This window comes from Nyctereutes procyonoides, unplaced genomic scaffold, assembly GCF_905146905.1.
Source record: "Nyctereutes procyonoides isolate TBG_1078 unplaced genomic scaffold, NYPRO_anot_genome, whole genome shotgun sequence".
Taxonomy (NCBI): Eukaryota; Metazoa; Chordata; class Mammalia; order Carnivora; family Canidae; genus Nyctereutes; species Nyctereutes procyonoides.
In genome coordinates this window covers 70,948,264-70,970,261 of record NW_026575135.1, presented here as the reverse complement: position 1 = coordinate 70,970,261, position 21,998 = coordinate 70,948,264, and the positions used below count along the sequence as shown (strand labels likewise).

At 47.3% G+C, this 21,998-nt stretch overlaps 1 protein-coding gene across 1 annotated transcript in view; it reads left to right on the top strand.

Annotated features, from left to right (window-relative positions):
- Positions 1-21,998, top strand: part of ADAMTS2 (ADAM metallopeptidase with thrombospondin type 1 motif 2) — a 219,512-nt gene that overhangs the window by 162,384 nt on the left and 35,130 nt on the right. The window contains exons 6-10 of the mRNA XM_055302102.1: positions 6,020-6,176; positions 13,279-13,384; positions 14,029-14,172; positions 14,540-14,672; positions 15,976-16,089. Of these exons, the coding sequence (XP_055158077.1) occupies positions 6,020-6,176; positions 13,279-13,384; positions 14,029-14,172; positions 14,540-14,672; positions 15,976-16,089 (654 nt within the window). The remainder of the gene's footprint in view (positions 1-6,019; positions 6,177-13,278; positions 13,385-14,028; positions 14,173-14,539; positions 14,673-15,975; positions 16,090-21,998) is intronic.

Sequence of the window (21,998 nt, the reverse complement as noted above, 5' to 3'; positions counted from 1 at the left end):
TCATTCAAGGGCAAACAATGGAAATGTCAGAGAGCAATGATTGAAAAAACTTTTGAACAGGTCTTAATTGGCGTATTTGGGATGTGGCCCCAGAGGTTGTCTCTGGCCTTCAGAATCCCCTTTGCCGGGTGCCTGCCTGGGCTTAGCGCTGCAGCCAGGCCTCAGCGTGTCCTGCCTGCTGGCGAGCCAGGCACCACCATTCTTGTGGCAGTAGCGCCACCTGGTGGCCACCTTGGGGACCTGCCCTTCCTTTGCGTCCCTCCAGCTCTGAAGGCCCGGGAATAGGGCACTTCAGATCGCAGCGTGGCTTCCAAGCCCGCCTCCACCTCTGTGTAGCAGCGGGACGTGGGGCTGTTTACTTGGGTTGTCTCTGATGCGGTTCCTCCACTGGATGATAACAGCGCCTATATCTTAGTCAATTTACAGCTTAAATTAGGTGATACCTGTAAACCTGGAGCTGCCCCCCAGCAGCCCCCCAGGGGTGGAGAAAAGACCCCTTCCACAGTGAAAACGGCACAACCATCACTCCACTGTGATTCACTCTGCACAGCTGGCACCCACGGCTCCCCCTGGGGGAGGAGCGTCCCATCTGTGAGGTCTTCGAGCTAGTGCTGTGGCCACCCACTTGCTGGGGTCATGCATGGTCCCCATCCCTGCATAGGTGGGAACAGGGGAGTTGTCCAAACAGCTTTTCCTAGAGAAACCCCTGCAGAGGCAAGCAGGCAGCCAAGAGACAGGTGCCTTGAGGTGCTGGGAGGAACGCAGGTGGCTTAAGCGAGCTGGGTGTGAGACCTTTCTTAATTGAAACAGGCAACTCTCACAGTCTCTCTGGCACTTTAGAAAGGATACGGATGGCAGAAATAGAGGTGTCCTCTCCTTGCTGGGAGGAGAGTCACAGTTCACATGCTGTGGTCTGTGGCAAAGACAGGGCAGGGTCTGAGGGGCCCCAGAGAGCGGGACCCATCACAGGGCTGTGTGGATGTGGCTGGATGGTTGTAGCAGGAGGAACCACCAGAGTCCGAGAGACCCACATGGGCTGGCCCAGACCCTCTCCTGGGCCCTCTGCGTGGACATCTCTGTCTGCCAGTCCTCCAAAGTTCCAGGAATTTGTGGGAAGGCCAGGAGAGGAGCTGGTGGAAGAAAGGCTGAGCCTGGGGTGCAGGAGACAGAGGCTCATGGGAGGTTGTTTTGGGGGGTTTCTCCCCGAAAACCTGCTTCAACCTGTCTGGTCCTTTTGAGCTTCTGCTCCTTTGGCCTCACTCTGGTCCCAGGCCAGCCCTTGTCAGGGGTGAGCAGAGCACTTGGACTGATCCCCCAGGCACTACACCCAGATGAGCGGGAGAGAGCCCCAAAGCAAAACTGCCAAGTTCTTCCCAAGCAAGCAAGCTGGGTGGGAGAAGATAGTCCCTTGATTGTCTCCCCAGACTCCATGGACCCCACAGTTCCCCAACAAGCTTGCAAGCCTCTCCTCCCACATCCTGTGTAGGCCCCCTTGTCACCTTCCACCAAGGCCAGAAGCCTCTTCCTCCCTGACCTGCCAGCCCCCATACCTCTCTTGCTCATCTCCTGTCACCCTGTGATCCTGATTCAGCTGATATGGCCCCTGCAATACACCCGCTCTACACTGTTCCCCTCCCGTGTTCCCTCCCTCTTCTCTGACCCAGGGGCCCTGTGCCTGCTGTGGGGCACAGGTCACTATCAGGTCACAGGCTGGCCCCTGCGTACCCACACCCTCCTGAATGCTCCAGGCCCAACAAAGATAAGGATTTTGGTCCTTGTTTCCTTTGTGCCCATCTTAGATGGGCCAGAACGTTGAGAAAGTTGGGACATGGGCAGGGAAATAGGATGTGCAAGCAGCTCTGCCTCTTGGGTGCCTGAAAGCTGATGTCATCCTCCTCTTCCATCTCTCAGAGTGCCATCTGGGCCGCATGCTCCCAGGGCCCAACACACTACCAGTGTTTTCTGAGATCTGCCTCCCCGGGACCACTTTGTCCTGGCACAGCCCTTCCCAGCCCTTCTCTCTGCCCCCTCCCCAGGGAGTGCCCTCAGAACCCAAAAGCTGAGAGGAGGGGGTCCCAGACAACCTCTGCTCTGGTGCCTGCAGCACAAGCCCCCGCAGGACCGGAGAACACGTGGCAGGCTGCCTTCTTGACACGGGCAAAGATAAGGCTAGAACAAAATGCAAATCAATATTTCAATAAATTATCCTGCTGCAGCAGCAAAATCATTCCGGCTGCCAGAGGGCCTGGGATCCTGGGCTGAACCATAGGTATTTCTGGGAGGAAGGAGGCACTTGCCAGGGTCGGGCCAACCAAGAAGGGCGTGTTGTAGAGGCTGTCTGCCTGAGGACCTTTACTCCAGGGTTCTCAAGCCAGTGACCTGGAGGATGTGTTTTGTTTTGTCCACATAACTTACTTTCATTGGAGCCAACATTTACCCTGAGGTGGGCTTACTTTGTAAAATCCAAATTTGAAGATTGACCCGAGAAATCCAATCTGGCAGCTCCGGGCCCCCATTTCTACATACCCACAGTAGCTGGGCACTGAGTGCTGTTGCCCCAACAGTTGTACACGAGCTCCTTGCTTTCCTACTGTCCTCCCTTGCCACTGATCAATCCCCCCCCCCACTTTCTTTATCAGGGTGGGAAAATTTTTCTAAACTGACAAAACTAAAGCTAGATTGGTTTTTCTTACAATCAGTCTGCCTCACTCACTGATTTACATCACCTGCCTTGCCCCTGTCGGCATTTAGGTGTACACCACCTGCCCAGCATTTCCCATAAGCCCACTTCCTCAGCATTCTGGCCTCTCTCTCGTCCCCCACCTTGCTCCTCCTCAGCCTCTTTCTTTCAGCCTGACTCCTGCCTTTGGTTCTGTCCCTGGCCCTGTGGTCCTTTATCTGCTTTCTGGCCCTGAAATGGGTGTGTCTTTCTGGCTAGACTTTTGACTCCTCCTCAAAGATGTGGCCAGGGTTGTTCTCCCACTGGTGTGGGGCAAACCAGCTGGACCCCTAAGGAGGAAGTGTGTTGCTCAAGACTTGCAGTAGCAAGTGATAATAACACAGCTCAAATTGACACATGAGATGCATCTCTGTGACAGGCAGCCTCTAGGATGGCCCCTGGTGACCCTGCCTTTTCATATTCATACTCTGGCATTGTCCCCTCCCCTTGAGTGTGGGCAGGACCGAGATTCCCTTAAAAATAGACTGTGGTTCCTATCTTGGATGTGCACTGTCTTGCTTTCTCTTGGGTCATTCATGTTGGAGGAAGCAGCCTGTGGTAGGTGAGTGCTCTGGAGTGTGGCAGTAACCCTTGGTCCTGTAGCCCAGGAGGAGCTGAGTCCTGCCAGCAGCCACATAAGGAAGCATGGGAGCTGGTCCTCCCCAGGGGAGCCTTCAGATGAGACCACAGCTCCAGCCTCAGCTTGCTAGCAATCTTGGGAGAGCCCTTGATCCCGAGTACCCAGCTAAGTTGCTTTTGGATTCCTGACCCACAGAAATTGTGAGATAATAAATGTTTGAAGGTTTTCAGACCATAAACAGGTTTGGAATAACCTGTTATGTAGTGACATAACAAACAGATCCCCAGCAGGCTGACCTCGGGCCTGGGTGAGCCAGGTGGTCATGTGAGGACACGGAATTGAACCTTCTATAGTCTGGGCCCTGCTCTCTTTCTGGGTTGGCTTCTTCCTCAGGTGAGGTCTCTTCCCATGGTGGCGGGGGCGGGGGGAACTCGTACCAGCAGCTCCTGACTCAAGGTCTCACATACCTTGGCCCACTTTGGTTATGTGTTCAAACTGAGCCATCACAGTACTAGGAAGATGTGGTACTGGGATTAGCCAGGCCTGAACTCTCCCACCACTGAGCCTGGGGTTGAACCCAGATGGACAGAGGGGATGTTTGACTGGAGGGGGACTGGGCTGCTATTGTCAGACAAGTATAGGCAAATGTAACTTAAGCCCACCAGGGCCTTGGAGGGAATCGGACTGGAATTACCCCAACGTGTGGAACCCCAGGACCCTGAGGGCAGACCAGCCCATCATGAGGACTAACCTCCTGACCTATGGCTGGAAGACATAGCCATAGAGGAAACAGAGCCTCTTCCATTGGAGGTGGCCTGGCAAGACTGCTGAACTACTGTGTCGGCTTTGTGAGTGGTATGCTCACACTCCAGTGGGGCCTCTGTGGGCATCCTAGATGAAGTGCTCATTAGCAGGCTTGTAACTTCCCTCTGATTTGAACTCGGGCTGGCAATCTTAAACTCAGGGGACTATCTTAAACTCAGACTAAAAGCACAGGCCCCAAATTCTAGCACTAAAGCATATCTGCCCATGAGAGTCTTTTCCTTCTCCTTCCACACAGAACTCTTTCCCTAGAAGGGAGATTTTCTCACCTGATTCCTTCTTTAGAGTTGTGACCTCTCAAGTTTTTCTAGAGGCAAGCTACTGTCTGGCAGGGGCTCAGGCTGACCTGCAGACATCTGGCTTAGATGGGACACAGATGCAACACTCTCTCTGCCCCTCCTGTGTCAGTCAGGGTGGGCAAGGCTATGCTTCGGGATTACAACAGATATTTATTTCCTGCTCCTGTTCTGTGTTCAGTGTCACTGTCACTCATGGCCTGGTTGACAGAGCAGCCACCATCTCAACATTGCTGGGTTTCCATGCCAGCAAGGAGAGATCTCTGCAGGGTCTCATGTGAGTAGTTAAATACTCCGATCAGAAAGAGGCACAAGTCACTTTGCTCAGACCTCACAGGCCAGAGATAGTCACACTCTCTTCCCAGTCATGATTGGGGCAGTAATGCACCTCCCTTCCCCTGCTACAGCTTCTTATGGGCTGTCCATCTTTGTGCCTGTGTCCAGCAGATTCTGGTCCCCACACCTCTCATTCCAGTCTGTGACTTCCTTCATTAGGGCTCACTAGATCTCGTTATGTCAAACTCTCTTATCTACCAGGTGCTCTGTGCTTGGGACTTGGGAACTAGTGCACCATCTTGTAAGTCATTGACTTGGATCATGCATGAGAACCCTGGCAGTGACTAGTCCTCCCTGGCCATGAGTTATTCTTCCTTCTTCTGGAACAGCCTGGTTTACCAACAATACCCTTATCTACTCTTTGCTACTTATATTCAGGAAAAAGAATATGTGGCTATGCTTGATGGGTGTATTAATGCCAGGGCAGAAACAGAACTTCCTGCATACATGTCTACTAAGGAATGAATATCTCTGCTTTATGGACAGATGGATCCTTAAAGAGAAGCACATGCTCAGGACTCTGTGTAGAGAGAACTATTCAGTGGTGGGAGTTTGTCGTGAGAGGAGTGTATACACTGCCTGGTATGAGGACAGCAAAGAGGAAAGGAAAGCACACCCCATATAGGAGCCTTGCTTTGGGGACAATATGGTGTATGTTTTGTTTGGGGATGCAGTTTAGGATAGGGGTTGAATATAGATCTTTAGGTTTCCTAGCTGTATGACTAAGGGCAAGTTACTTGACCTCTCTGAGCCTCAGTTTCCTGCTTGTCAGGGTGGTTGTGAGGACTGAATGAGAACTCCTATCTGCTGCAGTTTTTTTCCCTCCATTGTGTTTGTGTTGTTTCCTGTAATTCCTTCAAACAGGGGGAAACATAAGGCTCCCTTTCCCTCCCAGAAGGTCCACATTGCATTTGCCTCCTGTCCAAGGCCAGCATAGAGTAAGAGCCTGATAGACTGCAGGAACCCTGGAAGCAGCCTAAGTGGGATGGACTGTGTGAGGCCTCAGATGACCTCAGAGCTTGCTACCACATCTTACGTGAAAAGTGGGCAGTGGGTGTGGAAACCCAGGCAGGCGTGTATGACTGGGGAGCCTTTCATCTGCTCAGAAGAGTGGAGCCAAGTGAGAGATGGGTCCCCAGGGGGACTGAACTCAACGCTACCTGGACCAAGCCCCCAGTAGAGGGGGTCTGTGCACTACAGCTGGCTCATCCCCATCTGGTCCTCCAAATGCTAATCCCTCACTTCCGTGTCTCCCCCCTCCTGCAGTCCATGAGCCTCATTGAGATTGGGAATCCCTCTCAGAGCCTGGAGAATGTCTGCCGCTGGGCTTACCTCCAACAGAAGCCGGACACAGGTCATGACGAGTACCACGATCACGCCATCTTCCTCACACGGCAGGACTTCGGGCCTTCGGGCATGCAAGGTGAGCCTCACTTCTGCAGGAGCACAGAAAGGAGGAAGGTTGGGTATGAACCACTGGCCCTGGTGAGGGCCTCTGGCAGCCTTAATCCAGGCTGGGAAGGGTGTCAGGGCAGAGAGAGGCTATGGCCATCTTAGCCAGTAAGGGGCTGTGTAAGTGCTGGTGACCTCCTGACTCATTGAAAACCACCAGGGCCTCTACCATTTCCCCCAGGAAACTGCATCCCTCAGGGGGAGAGTAAAAAGAAATCAAAGGTGGTGAAATGAGTAGAGCCTGGGGCTGGCAGCCTAGAGACCAGACAAGATCCAAGGCAGGGTTATTTGCTTCCCCCCATTTTTAAAACAAACTTGAATAATTTCTCTACATTTAGAAGTTAAGGATTTCACTTAAAAATTCAAACTATATAAAACTGACAGATCTAAAAGAAAAAATTGACAATGCCTGCAAGTATAATTGAAGATTTTAACACATTCTTAAGTAAATGATAAAACAACGGGTAAGAACATTGTTAAGGTTAAAGAAGACTTGAATGAAGAAACAAACTCACCAAACAACTGAGGAATACGTACTTTTGATGAGTGCAACATTAAACCATACCAAAGCAGACTATGTGAGGCCATCAGCAAATCTCAACAAAATACAGAAGATTGAAACTGCACAGAATATGTATGGCCACACTTATTGTAGACCACACTGAAAAAGAAAGATAACTAGAAAAACTATGAATGCTTGAAAATTAGACAATATGCTCATCAGTAATCTGTGGTTCAAAGAAGTAATGGTAGAAATTAAGGATATATTTTTAAACAAAATGATGACACTATGACATATCAAAACTCGTGGATGTAACTAACAGTGATTAAACTGATATTTGTTAACCTTATTTCATTAGAAGAAAGGGCTGAAGAGTCAATCATAGAAATACCTATCGCAAGAAATTCAAAAAAGAACAGTTAACTAAACTCAACAAAAATAGAAGGAAAGAAATTATAAGTGTAAGAAATGGAAAACATTTGTAAAGAAAATCAATAAGACCAAAATTTGGTTGTTTGAAAAGCATGAATTAGAACTGGAATGCCTCCAGCCATGCTAGTTTAAAAAAGAAAGGAAGAAAATACAGATTTACTAAGATGAGAAATGTAAAAGAGACATCATTACAAATGTTACTTTAAAGAGGTACTAAGATAATGAGAAGGTATTTTGAACATCATGATGTTGATAAATTCGTTAATTTAGATGCAAGGTACAAATTCTTTGACAAAACATAAAATCTGAGAAAAAAAGGAAAATCTGAGTAGTCTCATATCAACAATGATACTGAATTTATGATTAAAAGCCTTCCTTCAGAGTAAATTCCAGGGCTTGATAGCTTCAGCAGAGAATTTTTCCTAATTTTTAAGGAAGAGTAATATCAATCATACCCAAATGTCACAGAATGAAAAAAGAAGGAACATTTTTTCCAACGGATTTTATGCGGCCTGCTAACATTAATACAAAATCTGAGATGGACATTACAAAACAAACATATCTCTCCCATGAGTATATATACAAAATCCCAAACAAAATACTAGCAAATCAAATCCAGTGCTACATATAAAAAGCACTATATGACAGTGAATTTGGGCTTATCCTAGGAATGCAAGGCTTAACATATGAAAATCAATCATTGTAATTCACCAAGTTAATAGAACAAAGGAGAAAAGCTTATAGAATCATCTCAATTGATTCAGAAAAAGTATTTGACAAAAATCAATATCCATTTCTGATCAAATGCCTTATTGACTAGGAATAGAAAAAAATGTTCTAAATGTTATAAAGGATACTTACCAGAAAAAAAGCTCTAGCAAACATCATATATAAAGGTGAAATGTTGAAAGTATTTCCTTTAGACCTGAGAATGGGTCAAGAATGCTTGCTATCACCACATCTGTTCAACATTATAGTGCAGGTCCCAGCCAGTGAAATAAGGCAAAATAAATAAATAAATAAAAATATAAGGGTCAGAAAGAAAGAAATCAAATTCCCATTTGAAGATAATATTCTTGTGTATGTAGAAACCCCAAAAGAATCTACAAGTAAATTATTAGCATTATTGAGTAATTTTCTGCATATAATGTCAACATAAAAATCAATTGAATTTCTGTATTCTAACAGCAAAAAAAATAAAATTTAAAAACTAGTACCACTTGGAATAATAAAAGAATAAAAAATAGCAAACACCTAGGAATAAGTTGAACAAAAGGTATCCAAGATCTGGACCTGAAAACTACAAAGCATGCGTACAGAAGTTATAAAAGATGAAATCATTGAAGGAGTATGCTATGCTAATGGATAGAGAATCTCACTATTGAAAGAAATCAATTTTCTCCAAACTGACCTGCAAGAGAACACAAGTGCACTCTAGAGCAGGTTAGATCCAGCAGAATAGTTGGAGGATACTGACAAGTTGATTCTAATGTTCATCTGGAAATGCAGTGGACCCAGTGCTCCCAAAAATACAGGAAGTAAAGCGTATATTTTGATGCAAGGGTTGACAAATGTACCATTAGAACAGAACACAGAGTCCAGACTTGAACTTACCCATGGATAGACGCTTGATTTATTGTGAAGTGGACGGGAAAGACGGTCTCTTTGACACATGGTATCAGGTCAGGCAAATATCCCAACTGGGGGAAAATTCCCTTCCTTTTTTTAACTTAATTTTTTTCATTGAGATATAGTTGACATATATCATTATCTTAGTGTTAGGTGTAAAACATAATGATAGGATATATGTGTATATTGTGAAATGATTGCCACGATAGTCTAGTTAATATCCACCACAATACATCGTGTCAAGATTTTTTCTTGTGATGAGAACTTTTAAGATCTACTCTCCTAGCAACTTTCAAATACACAAGACAGTTACCGTGACTGTTGTTTCCATGCTGTACATTACATCCTCAGGTCTGATCTTATAACCAGAGGTTCATACCTTTTGACTCCCTTCACTCATTTTGCCCACCCCTCACCCTCTGCCTCTGTAGCTATGAGTTTGGCTTTTTTTTTTTTTTTTTTTTTTTTTTTAAGATTCCGCATATACATGAGATCACAGGGTAGTTGTTCTCTGCCTGACTTCTTTCAATTAGCATAATGCTCTCAAGGTCCTTCCACGATGTTGCGAATGGCAGCATTTCCTTTTTATGGCTGAATGATATTCCAGTGTGTGCATACACCACATCTTCTGTATCCGTTCATCCACTGATGGGCACTTGGGTTGTTTCCACGTCTTGGCTATTGTAAGAATGCCGCAGTGAACATGGGGCTGTAGATAGCTTTTTGAGTTAGTATTTATGTTTCCTTCAGATAAATACCCAGAAGTAGAATTGCTGGATCACAAGGTAGTTCTATTTTTAAATTTTCCAAGGAACCTCCATACGGTTTTCCACAGTGGCTGCACCAAGTTACATTCCCACCAACAGTGCACGAGGCTTCCCTCTCCTCCTCATACTTGCCATTCTAACAGGGGTGGAGTGATACCTCATTGTGGTTTTGTCTTGCATTTCCCTGATGATGAGTAATGTTGAGCATCTTTTCATGTACCTGTTGTCCATCTGGACATCTTTGGAAAAATGTTTATTTAGGTCCTCTGCCCACTGTTTAATTGAGTTGCTTGTTTTTGCTATTAGTTGTTTGAGGTCCTTATATATTGTGGATATTAACTCCTTATCAGATATACAATTGACAAATACTTTCTCCTATTTTGAGAGAGGATGTCGTGGTTAGAGGCAGCAAGAAGGGCCTTCTGTGGTGCTGATACAGTTGTATTTCTTGACTGCGGAGGTGGTTACACAGGTGTGATCCCTTTGTGATGATTCACTTGTTTTATCTTATGACTTGTGAATTTTTATGGATGTATATCAGACTTCAAAAGAAACAGCTTTTAAAAACTATATAAAAATATATTCAGAAGAGTGGACCCATTTTACCCCATTCCCATTTTCTACAGATTCTCATTTTTATTAGTTTCTGATTGATTGTTCTAGTGATTCTTTTATAAAAATAAGTATATTTAGGGGCACCTGGGTGGTTCAGTTGGTTAAGCATCTGCCTTTGGCTCAGGTGATCATCCCAGGGTCCTGGGATCGAGTCCCACATCAGGCTGCCTGCTCTGTGGGGAGCCTGCTTCTCCCTCTTCCTTTGCCTGCTGCTCCCCCTGCTTGTGCTCTCTCCCTCTCTTTCTCTCTCAAATAAATAAATAAAATCATTTTAAAAATACATTTATATAATGTACGTGCTCATTACATCCACCACTTACTGGCCATGAATTTTTATACTTAACTGTCCTGCATCTTGCTCTACTCTTTCAACCTTTAGCTTCTTTCTGCTGACCACTTGCTCATATTTGCATAACTAGGGAGACTTCCTGAGTGACTCTGATCAGAGCCCAAATCAGTTTATATTAACAAAACATCTCTCTGGCACTGCAGCTGCCCTCTTTGCCACATAGATTGGCACCACAGTAGGATTCAAGTGGGAACACAGAATGTAATTCCAGATCCTACTGAGCCCAGAGTAAGGCTTCTACTTAGAGTTGGTGCCTCTTCATTTTGAGGGGCTGCTAGTACCCTGCAAGCCTTACAACAGTGAGCTAGGTGACAGAGTGCCCTTTTGGTGCTTTTGTCCAGGTGACAGCTCTTTTGGGGAGCAAAACTGTTCCATAGGGAGAGAAACCACCATAAGTTCTCTAGACAGTGACCTCATCCTTTGTTTCAAAATGTAAAAACACAGCTAAGGATGCCCAGACATTTTTTTTTTAAGCTTCTATCATGAAAAAGACCAAGATGCAAAACAAAATTGGAGAACTGACTCTAGAGGAGGTAGAGATAATTTAGAGACTGGGGGAGAACTTTTAAAAAAAAGTGATCATTCCCAGAATGTTTGAGGAAATACATCCATAAACCCAGCACAGGTTGCTAGGAAGAATTAGAGAACAGCAAAGAATTTTTATGAAACTAAAGATATAATGGGTAAAATAGAAAATTCAGAAACTGAAATAAAAAGTCAAGGATAGGGATACCTGGGTGGCTCAGTTGGTTAAGTGTCCAACTCTTGATTTCAGCTTAGGTCATGATCTCAGGGTTGTGAGATCGAGCCCTGCTTCCGACTCTGCACTCAGCACAGAGTCTGCTTAAGATTCTCCCTCTCCTTTTGCTCCTCCCCTGCTTGTGTATGCTCTCTCGTTCACTGTCTAAATAAATAAATAAATAAATAAATAAATAAATAAATAAATCCTTAAAAAAAAGTCAAAGACATCCAAAAAAATTAAAATAGAAGAACAAAGACATAGAGGCTCAACCCAAGAGGTACAATATTTATCTAAAAGGATTTCCAGAAAGAAAGAACAACGACAAAATAAAATAAGTAGGAAGGGTATAAAAAAATATAAAGACACTTTTGCAAACCTTCAGATTGTAAAGACCCATGTAATATGCTAGGTAGTGTGAAAATGTACATTCAGGCTTTGCATACAGTGAACAAAGAGATCTCAAAGTTTGACTCTAGGACACTGATTCCACAGCAATCATCTTAAAATCTTCAGAGCAATACTTTAAGATACAGATTTTCTTGTTTATTATAAGGGAGAAAAGACAGTGATTCAATTACCATGCTTTTACAGACAAATCCAGGACCCACACACCCTGGGTCACCAGGCCCCCTGTCCCTTCTTCTCTCTTCTTCCCTTTGAACAAATTGCCTTGGGATCTCCCCATGGGATCTGTGAGAAGTGGGGCTAGGTCAGGGTTCCTAGGGCAGAGGCTCCTTGCTTGGTGGGTCTCTAGGTGATACCTTAGCAGAGACCCCCTTCTGCACACACAGCTCTGTACGCACTTCTTTATCTTGACCGGGAGCAAGTGGCTAGGCTCTTTTCTCTGGTTTTCCTCAGTGTTGGGTGCAGTCTCAGTCACATGCCCCTTTCCAGCCTACCCCTCCTCATTGATGGGAATGCTATCCTCTGTCTTCCTTGGAGACACCCAAAGAACAACCCCACTCCGTGATCAGATTCAGCCCCCAGGGGAATCAGCTGTCCCATAGGACAGCCACCTGCAGGCCTTCTCACCCCCCTGCTTAGGCTGTTCTAGTACATTCCTCAGTCCTCCCCTTGGTCCCTATGTGTGTCTCTATTTCCTGACTACTTTGGGCCACATAATGTAACTGGGTCGGCAAAATGCACTGTGTCTCCTCACTATTACCTGTGAATTCAGTGGTTCTTCTAAGCCACTTGAGTGGGGATGGGGCTGGGCTGGCTAAGGGCAGGGGGGTGCTTGGGTATCTTATGTCAAAGGGATGTGGCCTGCTGCAGCCACCCCTGCCCACTCCCACTCCCCACCCTCTGCCTCTGGGAGTACCTTGTGTATGTCCAGCTCCTTTCCCTCAGACCCCTGGAAGAGGGGAATCCTTCAGAAGGAATGTGGCTCAGAATCTCCTCAGCCAGAGTGCAGATTCACTGGCTGAGAGCAATGAGGGCCTCGTTGTCTGCAGCTAGTCTACTCTTCAGTCCTCTTGGCCCATCCTGGCTACATGACAGCCGGGCAGAGTGGCATGCCGGCTCTTATCCCTGGGCTCTGCCCTTGAGCAGCTTCCTGGCCACTCTCACTGCTCCCTGTGTTTGCTATGGAAGTGGGTCTAGCTAGGGTTTCGTAGGACCCAGAGAAGCCACGGAGGACCCAGAGAAGACCCTCTAGAGGGGGAATGGGCTCAGGGATCAGGGTTCCTATGGGCAGTAGGAGGAGGTATAGAAGGGATGTGTTGCTTAGGGGCCAGAAGGACACTCAGCAAAGTGGGAGGTGGGATGTGGCATGAAAGAGAACAGCAGGCAGGAAGCTGCCAACGTGGCAGGGAGTTCTAGCAGTTGAGATCTATGCCTGAGAAACTGATCCTGGCTGCAGTGTGGACATTGACAGTCAGGGCTGAGGCCTGCCACCTGGGGTGTATGTCACCTGAGCTGTGCCAGCTGGTTTGGCTCATTTGTTCCGGGGATGGTAGGAGGCACTGGGGCCAGGGCCTAGCCATTCAGTCATGGCTCTGGGCCCAGGAGCTAGAGCCGCACTTTGCCTCCTCCCAGGCTATGCTCCTGTCACTGGAATGTGCCACCCTGTCCGCAGCTGCACTCTGAACCATGAGGATGGCTTCTCCTCAGCATTCGTGGTGGCCCATGAGACTGGCCATGTGTAAGTGGCTTCACTTGTTGCATGGGGAAGATCATGGCTTGATGGGGAAATGCCCTGTATGAGGAGCACTTGGGATGTGAAGTCCTGACCCCAGCACTGCACAGAGCAGGCCTGAGGTCCAGGTTCTACTGAGGCAACAAATCAAAAGACCAGTTGGGTGTTGGTGGCCTTCTAGGCATTACGCCATTCAAGCCCCTGGGCGTGGGGCCTCCTTACCCCATTTACACATGAATAACTGGGGTTTTGAGGGAGTCTGGCCCAGAATTAAAGAGCTGGAGGTGGGGAAGCCACAACTCCATCCAGGTATGTAGCCCCCAAGCACCCCCTGAATTTGGGGAAACTGCAGGGCCGCTGGATCTGTGCAGGGATGTGAGTACATGCTGCTGAATGTGTGGAGGTTCTCGGGCCTCTGCTGTGTGCTCATGAACCAGCGCCCCTGGAGGGCAGGAAGCCAAGGGCTCCCACACACCCCTGGCTTTAAGAACCTAGCTGGTGGAAAAGCTGGCTCAGGGCAGACCAGAGAAAGGAAAGGCACGGGGAGCCGCTGGGGGAGGCTGGGGTGGCCCCCTGGCTGCCTGGTCAGTGCAGCCCTCCCAGGGGAGGGTCCAGTGAGGCTGCCTTGCCCCCGGCCCCTTCCCGCACAGGCTGGGCATGGAGCACGACGGGCAGGGCAACCGCTGTGGCGACGAGGTGCGGCTGGGCAGCATCATGGCGCCCCTGGTGCAGGCAGCCTTCCATCGCTTCCACTGGTCCCGCTGCAGCCAGCAGGAGCTGAGCCGCTACCTGCAGTGAGTACCATCCTGGGCTCAGCTCTGGGGGGCAGGTGCCCCCGATGTGCCTGGGCCCCACCCGAACTCAGGTTCTGTCCTCCAGCCTAAGGTGTGGGGAAGGGAAGGGAGAGCCAGGAGGTTAGTGTTTGTGGTAGGCGAGGTCCCCTGGTTAGGGGGCCCGGCCTTGGATGGAAAGTGGGCACGGCAGCAGCACCCTTAATGGGGTCCCTGGGTGGCTCCCATCAAGGAAGAGAGAGGCAACAGGGCTGAGGGCTGGAGTGTGCAGATAGGCCTCGTCCCATGGCTCTAGAAGGGCCTACAGCTGCCTCAGGGGCTGTATGCTCCCCCTGAAGGCTGCTTGCAGCACCCACGTGTCCCCTCACAGCTCCTATGACTGCCTGCGGGATGACCCGTTTGCCCACGACTGGCCGGCGCTGCCCCAGCTCCCCGGGCTGCACTACTCCATGAACGAGCAGTGCCGCTTTGACTTCGGCCTGGGCTACATGATGTGCACGGCGGTGAGTGTCAGAATGCCTCTGGGTACCCCTGCCCTGTCTGGCTAGCTTCTTAGGAGGTGGCTGGGGTTGGCATGGCTCTTGAGGGCAGGATGGAGCAGGCTCTCCCTCTGTACCTGCTGCCTCTCACTGGCTCCGGCCCCCAGTGCCCACCTGGCCAGTCCAGATGGGGTCCTAGTGATAAGGGGCTGTGACTGGGAGGTCAGCAAGGGGTGGGGGGAGGGCTGCTGGTGAGGCCCCTGTGCTGCCTGCAGAGTTGGGGAGGCCTTCCCCAAGGAAGAAGTGAGTATAAAGGCTGAGTGAAGGAGAGGACATTCCAGAAAGCAGGAATCATACGTGCAAAGATCTAGAGGTGAGGAAACAGCATACAGAGGAGCAACCACTTGTTACTGGGGTCTGGTGCCAGGGCAGAGCCAGCAGAAGGAAACCCGCGCATCAGAATTGACCGTACCTGCCGATCAGGGCCCACCCTATCCAAGGCAGTGTGGCAAGAGCATTACTGTCTGTCAGCATCTGACCAAATGCTGCTCCCACCTGCTGGAAGGAAGGGAGGAAACAAAGTATTCCCATTTTACAAATGAGGAAACTGAGGACCTAGGTAACACGCCTAAGGCCACAGAGCAAGCAAGTGGTGGACTCGGGTACTGATGCAAGTGGTCTAAGCTCTTGCACAGCTGCCTAAAGAGCTTGGTGGGCTTGATTTTCATTGCCACAGGGAGCTCTAGAAATGTTTAAAGAGGGCAGTAGCATGGCCAGGTCTGAGTTTCAGGTGGATCCCTCAGGCACAACCTGGAGGAAGGGCTATGGATATAGCAAGCATAAAGGCCAAAGAAGAGGTGACTGTGGCGTCCAGGGAACAGAGGCCAAGGCTGAAGCAAGACAGGTACAGGGGAGAGGGCTTCAGGAGGTAGAGTCCTCAGCCCAGGGTCTATAGGTGCCCTTGAGGCCCTGCAGTGACAGCCCCTCCCTGCCACTCCTACCCAGGCCAGAGGGATGCCCACGAAGCCTTCCTGCCAGGTACACTGGCTCCCAGCTGTCTGTCCAGGCTCCAATACAAGTGCAGGGGCCAAAGCCTGGGGGTTGGGGATGCCCCACTGCCGGAGAGCCATGAAGCAGCCGCTGCATTCTGGAGGTTGTCCCAGCCTCAGAATCACGGAGAGCTCGGGGCACCACATAGGCCTGTTCTGGGCAGCCGAGCTGTGCCTGACTCCGCCCTGTCCAGGAGGACCCTGGGGGACAGGGTGAGGCCCCTGGAGGGTCCCTGCAGTGGGAGGCAGCCTGGCGAGCTGCTGGTACTCTCTTCCAGTTCCGGACCTTCGACCCCTGCAAGCAGCTGTGGTGTAGCCACCCTGACAACCCCTACTTTTGCAAGACCAAGAAGGGCCCTCCCCTGGACGGGACCATGTGTGCACCTGGCAAGGTGAGTCGGAGCAGAGGGCAGGCCGTGTGATATGCATGGGCTCCAGGGACAGGCACTACAGCACGGGTGGGGAGAGGCCTGGGGCCTTCTCAGGGGACCCTGCCTCCTTTCTCCTAACGCTGCATACGTGACATCCCAGACTCTCTGCACCCCTCTACTTGCAACACACTAGTTTTTCTTTCAGAGCAAACCTGGTGTCCCACAGCTCCTCTCTGTGCTTCAAGAGGAGCTTGGGAACACCCTCATCTGAGGAGCAGTTTCAGGGTTCCCACAGCCTTCTTTCCCCCCATGGACCCTGTGAGTGACTGGGTCACCTCACTTTAAGGCCAGCATTGGAGGCTGTTGGCCACCGGGTCCCAAGGCTCAGCATCAGGCTTCGCCTTTCCATCCCTGTGGCCTCTGTGTATGCCCCCTGATGGGCACATTGTCCCTTGAGGCAGCTCCAATGGCTGCTCCTGGCACCTGCCAGCCACCCAGACCCACTCCTCATCCTCCAGCAGCTTGACAAAAGGTGGGCTTTTCTCACCAAGTCTTTTCAGCCAAAACCCTGGACTTGATTCCCATAGGCTCATATAAGATCGTGTGCCTGCTCTTCAGTCAGTCGCTTGCTGCGGGCTAGCTTATGTAGGTGAGCCTAAACCTGCATGACCACCCACGAAGCCCCGGACCTGAGTGGGGAGTGTAAGGGGTGCACATCAGCACGCGGGCCCCAACATCAGGCCCTCCAAGTCAAGGCCCCCAGGTCATCTGGGCATGAGGTTCTTCCACACAGGTCTAAATTTCTGGCTAATTTTAGGTCCTGATAGACCTTAAAGATACAGGTTCCCAGGCTCACCCCTGCAGATTTTGGTTTGAGGTGAGGATGGGGAATTGTGTTGGTTTTTGTTTTTTTATCTTTTAAACTATGGTGAAATTTGTACAACATAATATTTGCCATTTTAACCGCGTTGCATTATACAATTCAGTGACTTCTCAGTATATTCAGTGTCTTGCAGCCATATCATTAGGTAGTTCCAGAACTTCTTCATCACCACAAAAGGGGAACCTATTAAGCAGTGACTCCCTGCTCCCCTCCTGTCTCCTGCCCCCTGGACCACTAATCTGCCCTTCTGTCTCTGTGGATTTGCCCATTCTGGAATTCTAGAGGAGCAGAATCAGACAGTATATGGCCTTTTGTGTTTTTAAGGTTCATCCATTGTAGCACATATTAGTGTTTTTTTCCTTTTGATGGCTGAGTAATATTCCACTGTGTGGCTAGACGATAGTTTGTTTATATGTTCACCCACTGATGGACACTTGGGTTGTTTCCACCTTTTGGTGCTTGTGAATAGTGCTGCTGTGAACATCTGTGTACAAATTTTTGTTTGAAGATCTGGGAATTGGTATTTTTAAGGGTGTGCCTAGGTGATTGAGCCGTGCCCCTAGACTCCACGAACCGTTAGAAGTTGGAGGTGAGATGTTGTTAGTAATGTGCCAGGGACCTCATAAAGCCAGAACTGACCATAAAGCCCTCCTCCCCACAGAAGTTCAATGGAGGGCACAGGGGCTTGGAAGCATTTGCCACAGCTCCTGTGACAAGCTCAGTAGACACTGAGCTAGGGACTGAGCCTAGCTCAGCATGGCTTCTCACCCCACCCTCGGTCCTCACTTTCGGCCATCCCACCCTGCATAGACAGAAGGCAGATGGAGCAGGAATCTGGCCTGAACAAGTGTAACCACCAAGGGATCCCAGCCACTGGGAGAAGGTGGGCCAGGAAATGCCTGCATTTCCGGAATGCCAATTGCCCTCCCTTCTCTTGTGGGGCGGGGAGGGGGTAGTCTGGTGAGGAAGGTGCATAGATATGGCCAGAGTGCTTCTCCTTACAGAAACCACTGACCTGGCCATTGCCCTTCATTCTTTTTTTTTTCTTCATTCATTCTTTTTGGTGGCATGATCCTTTATTCATTTAGCCCGGTAAATACAATTATATTTTATTTGTTAAAGAGTAGAGCTTTGCTGAATGTGTTGGGGGCAGAGCTGGGGCTGGGCTCAGGCTGCCCTGGTTCCCAAGAGCACAGAGTGAAAGCTGTCCCACATCAGGAATTCTTGGTGTGTGAAGCTGTGGGTGGAGAGGTGGAAGTGGGGTGATGGGTTTCCTGAGCAGAGGCATTCCCGAAAGCAGGGAGGAAAGACAGTGTGGTCTGTTCAGAGAGCAGTCAGCAGCCAGGCACCTGGCATGGTGGCGGGAGATGAAGCAGGAGGGGTGAGTAGGGAGCTGGTCATACAGGGCCTTGATACCAGGCTAAGGAGCTAGTCTGAATCCTACAGCATGGAACCCTGCAGAAGGTTTTGAGGAGGAACAGAGGTAAATTTATCATGAAGCTTAGGATATATAAACTCCGGGCTTCTCACTTCCACAGGGCCCCTTTCAGGACCCCTCCTGTGTTCACATGGTCATGTGTTTTCATAAATTTTGCAAAAGTATATTTTAACCATAAGATCTAGCCAATTAAGATCACTCCCCCTCCCCTTCCAACATACGTCTTTCACTGGCATTAGAGTGGCAATAGGTGCTTTGTGGCTTTGGCTAAGGAGAAATTGCATTTGAGGTCTATCTATTGGCTTATTTACATGGTCTCAGTATCTTTCATGTACAGCTAAGTTACTGTAGTTGTCCAGGGGTAGGAATAATGCATTCCTACCACCGCCTTGCCAACTCATTCAGCGTCACTGTGGAGTATGTGCTGTGTGTCCCCTCTGATCATTGGACAAAAGGAGCCTCAGCTGGACCTAAGGTCACTACAGCTTTCATATTGACGATAGTTTGTTTGCTTTTGGGGGTCTGTCTTGCAGATGGGCTCCTTTAAACACAGATCCTACTTGGACGTCTCTTTAAAAAGGCTAAGTGTAACCAGATGGCCTGCTTGTTAAAAAGCTGTCCACGCCTCACAACATATGTACTACAAAATATAAAGGTGCTAAAATAAAATCCCAAAGACCAGGAGAGAAATCTGAGTGCAAATGGGATGCAAAAAGTTTATTCGAAATGTTGATGAAGCTTGAATATGCCAGTTTAACTGCAATTTTGAAAGTTGTTCTGGAAGGCTTCAGTAAAATAAGAGAAATGACAGGATTCTGATTCAAATAGATGGATAAAAGTACCTTCTGTCATTTTCAAAATTATGTATTGAAGAAAATTCAGATAAAAATTAATAGAAAATGAAAGGGAAAATGGAGTGAAGAAATCAGGAGAAGTAACACCGACTTCAGAAACTTAATAGTAATAAGAAAAGGTCTCAGATCAAACCCCAAAGCAGCCATTCATTAGGAGGAAAAGGTAAATATCATAGGGAAGTAACAGGCAGGTTCTTGAAATATTTGACAATCCAGTTAATGAAGGGGAGTGAATCTGATGAACACATGGGAGAAGCATTTAAACTTCTTCCTGACTTGACATGAAATGTTGACAACATGAAAGACAATCCAAAGCTCAGAATGTTGCCCCTCCAATAGTCAATAGCAACTTACTGAATGTTACATTTAAAATCAGGCTCTAACCAAGAAAACTTGAAATGCCCTGACATCCACATCAGGAAACAGACTAGATAGCAGTTTCTCCAGATTTGATTATGTGAATGTTCCTATGACACCACCAATACCTTCTCTAAATTGCCAATTATTTAAAAAAGAAAATATGTCCCTCAACATGCTAGAGCCAGTTAGCAAGCTGTCACACACAGACCTAGGCCACCTGCCACCTGGCTCCCCGCTCCCCAACACCTTTACTAAGATGTGATTCACATTTAAAATTGCCCATTTAGGGGTGCCTGGGTGGTTCAGTCAGTTAAGCATCTGCCTTCAGCTTAGGTCATGATCCTGGGATTCTGGGATCTAGCCCCCATGTCAGGCTCTCTGCTCAGTGGTGAGTCTGCTTCTCCCTCTCCCCCTGCTTGTCTTCTCTCTCTCTCTCAAATAAATAAAATCTAAAAAAATAAAATTGTCCATTTGAAGTGTACAATTCGGTGGTTTTCAGTATATTCACAGAGTTGTGCAACTATCACAACACTCAAATTTTAGAACATTTTGGTCACTCCAGGAAGAAGTGCCATACCCATTAGCATTCTCCCTGATTCATTCTCTCCCCTCAACCCCTGACCAGTCCTGAGCAATCACTAATCTACTTTCTGTGTCTGTAGATTTGCCTCTTCTGGACATTTCTTATCAATGGAATTGTATAATATGTGTCCTTTGTGTCTGGCTTTATTTAATCAGCATAATGTTTTCAAAATTCTTCTGTGTTATAGCACATGTCAGTACTCTCTTCCTTTTAGTGGCTGAATAATAATCCATTGTAAAGATATACTGTGTTTTATTTATCCATTTATCAGTTGATGGTCATCTGAATTGTTTCTTCTTTTCAGCTGTTACGAGAAATGCTGCTGTAAACATTCCTGTGCAAGTTATGGGTGGATGTGTCACTTTTCTTGGATATGTACCTAGGAGTGGAATTACTGAATCTTACGGTAGCTCTGTGTTCACATTTTGAGAAACTGCCAAACTCCCTGCCAAAGCAGCTGTACCTTTTTTACATTCCAACTAGCACTGTATGAGGGTTCTAATTTCTTTATATCCTCTCCCAAACTTGTTATCATTTGTATTTTTATTGTAACCATCCCATGGGGTAGGAAGTGTCATCTCATTGTGGTTTTGATTGGCATTTCCCTAGTGACCTGTGATGTTAAGCATCTTTTCATCATGTGCTTAGTGGTGATTCACACACACCCATGTGTGATATATAAGATATATATGTACCTTGGGGGGGGGGTAAATGTCTCTTCATATCCTTTGCATATTTTTAATTGAGTTATTTATCTTTTTATTAGAGCTATAGGGGTTCTTTATATATATTTGTATCCCAATAAGGGATGCGCGAAATGGTTTGTGACCATTTTTTTTCTGTTTTGTGGTTTGTCTTGTCAGTTTCATGACAGTATCATTTTATGCACAAAAGGTTTTAATTTTAGTAAGATCCAGTTTATCTATATATTTTTTCTTTTGTTGCCCGTGCTTTTGGTATTGTATCTAAGAAACCATTGCCATTAGGTCAAGAAGATATATTTCTGGGCTGTATTCTGAGGCTAGCCCTTACGTTTAGGTTTATGATCCATTTTCAGTTGACTTTTGTGCATGGTGTGAGGTAGGTGTCTGACCTCATCCTTTTGCATGTGGACATCTGGTCATCTCCGCACCATTATTGAAGAGACTGTTCTCTTTCTGTTGAATCATCTTGTTACCCTTGTTGGAAACCAGCTGACCACATGTAAGGGTTCATTTCTGACCCTGCATTCTTTGCCATCAATAGATTTGTCTATCCTTATGACAGAGCCACATTGTCTTGATTACGGTAGTTTTGTGTTAGACTTTGAAGTGGGGAAGTGCAAGTTGTCTTACTTTTTCTTTTTCAAAATTTATTTGGCTATTTCCAGTCCTTTGACCTGTCAGAATGGCTAGAACCCAAGACAGGAAATAACAAGTGTTGGCAAGGATGTCTGTATTTTAAGAGCAGTTTTTCAATTTCTGCAAAACTCCAGCTGGGATTTTGAAAGGATTACATTGAATCTAGGGTATCAATATATTAACAATATGAACCATAAATACAAGATATCTTTCTTTTTATTTGGACATTTAATTTGTTTCAACAGTATTTTTTAGTTTTTAAGGTGCATGTTTTATACTTCCTTTGTTCAATTTATTACTAAGGTTTTTTTCTTCTTTTTGATGCTATTGCAGATAGATTCTTAATTTCACTTCCACTGTATTATAGGATAAACTCTTCATAGAAATACAATTGATTTTTCTGTATTGATCTTGTGCCCTGCAATCTCACTCAGTTTCTTTATTAGATCTAATAGCTTTTTAGTGGATTCTT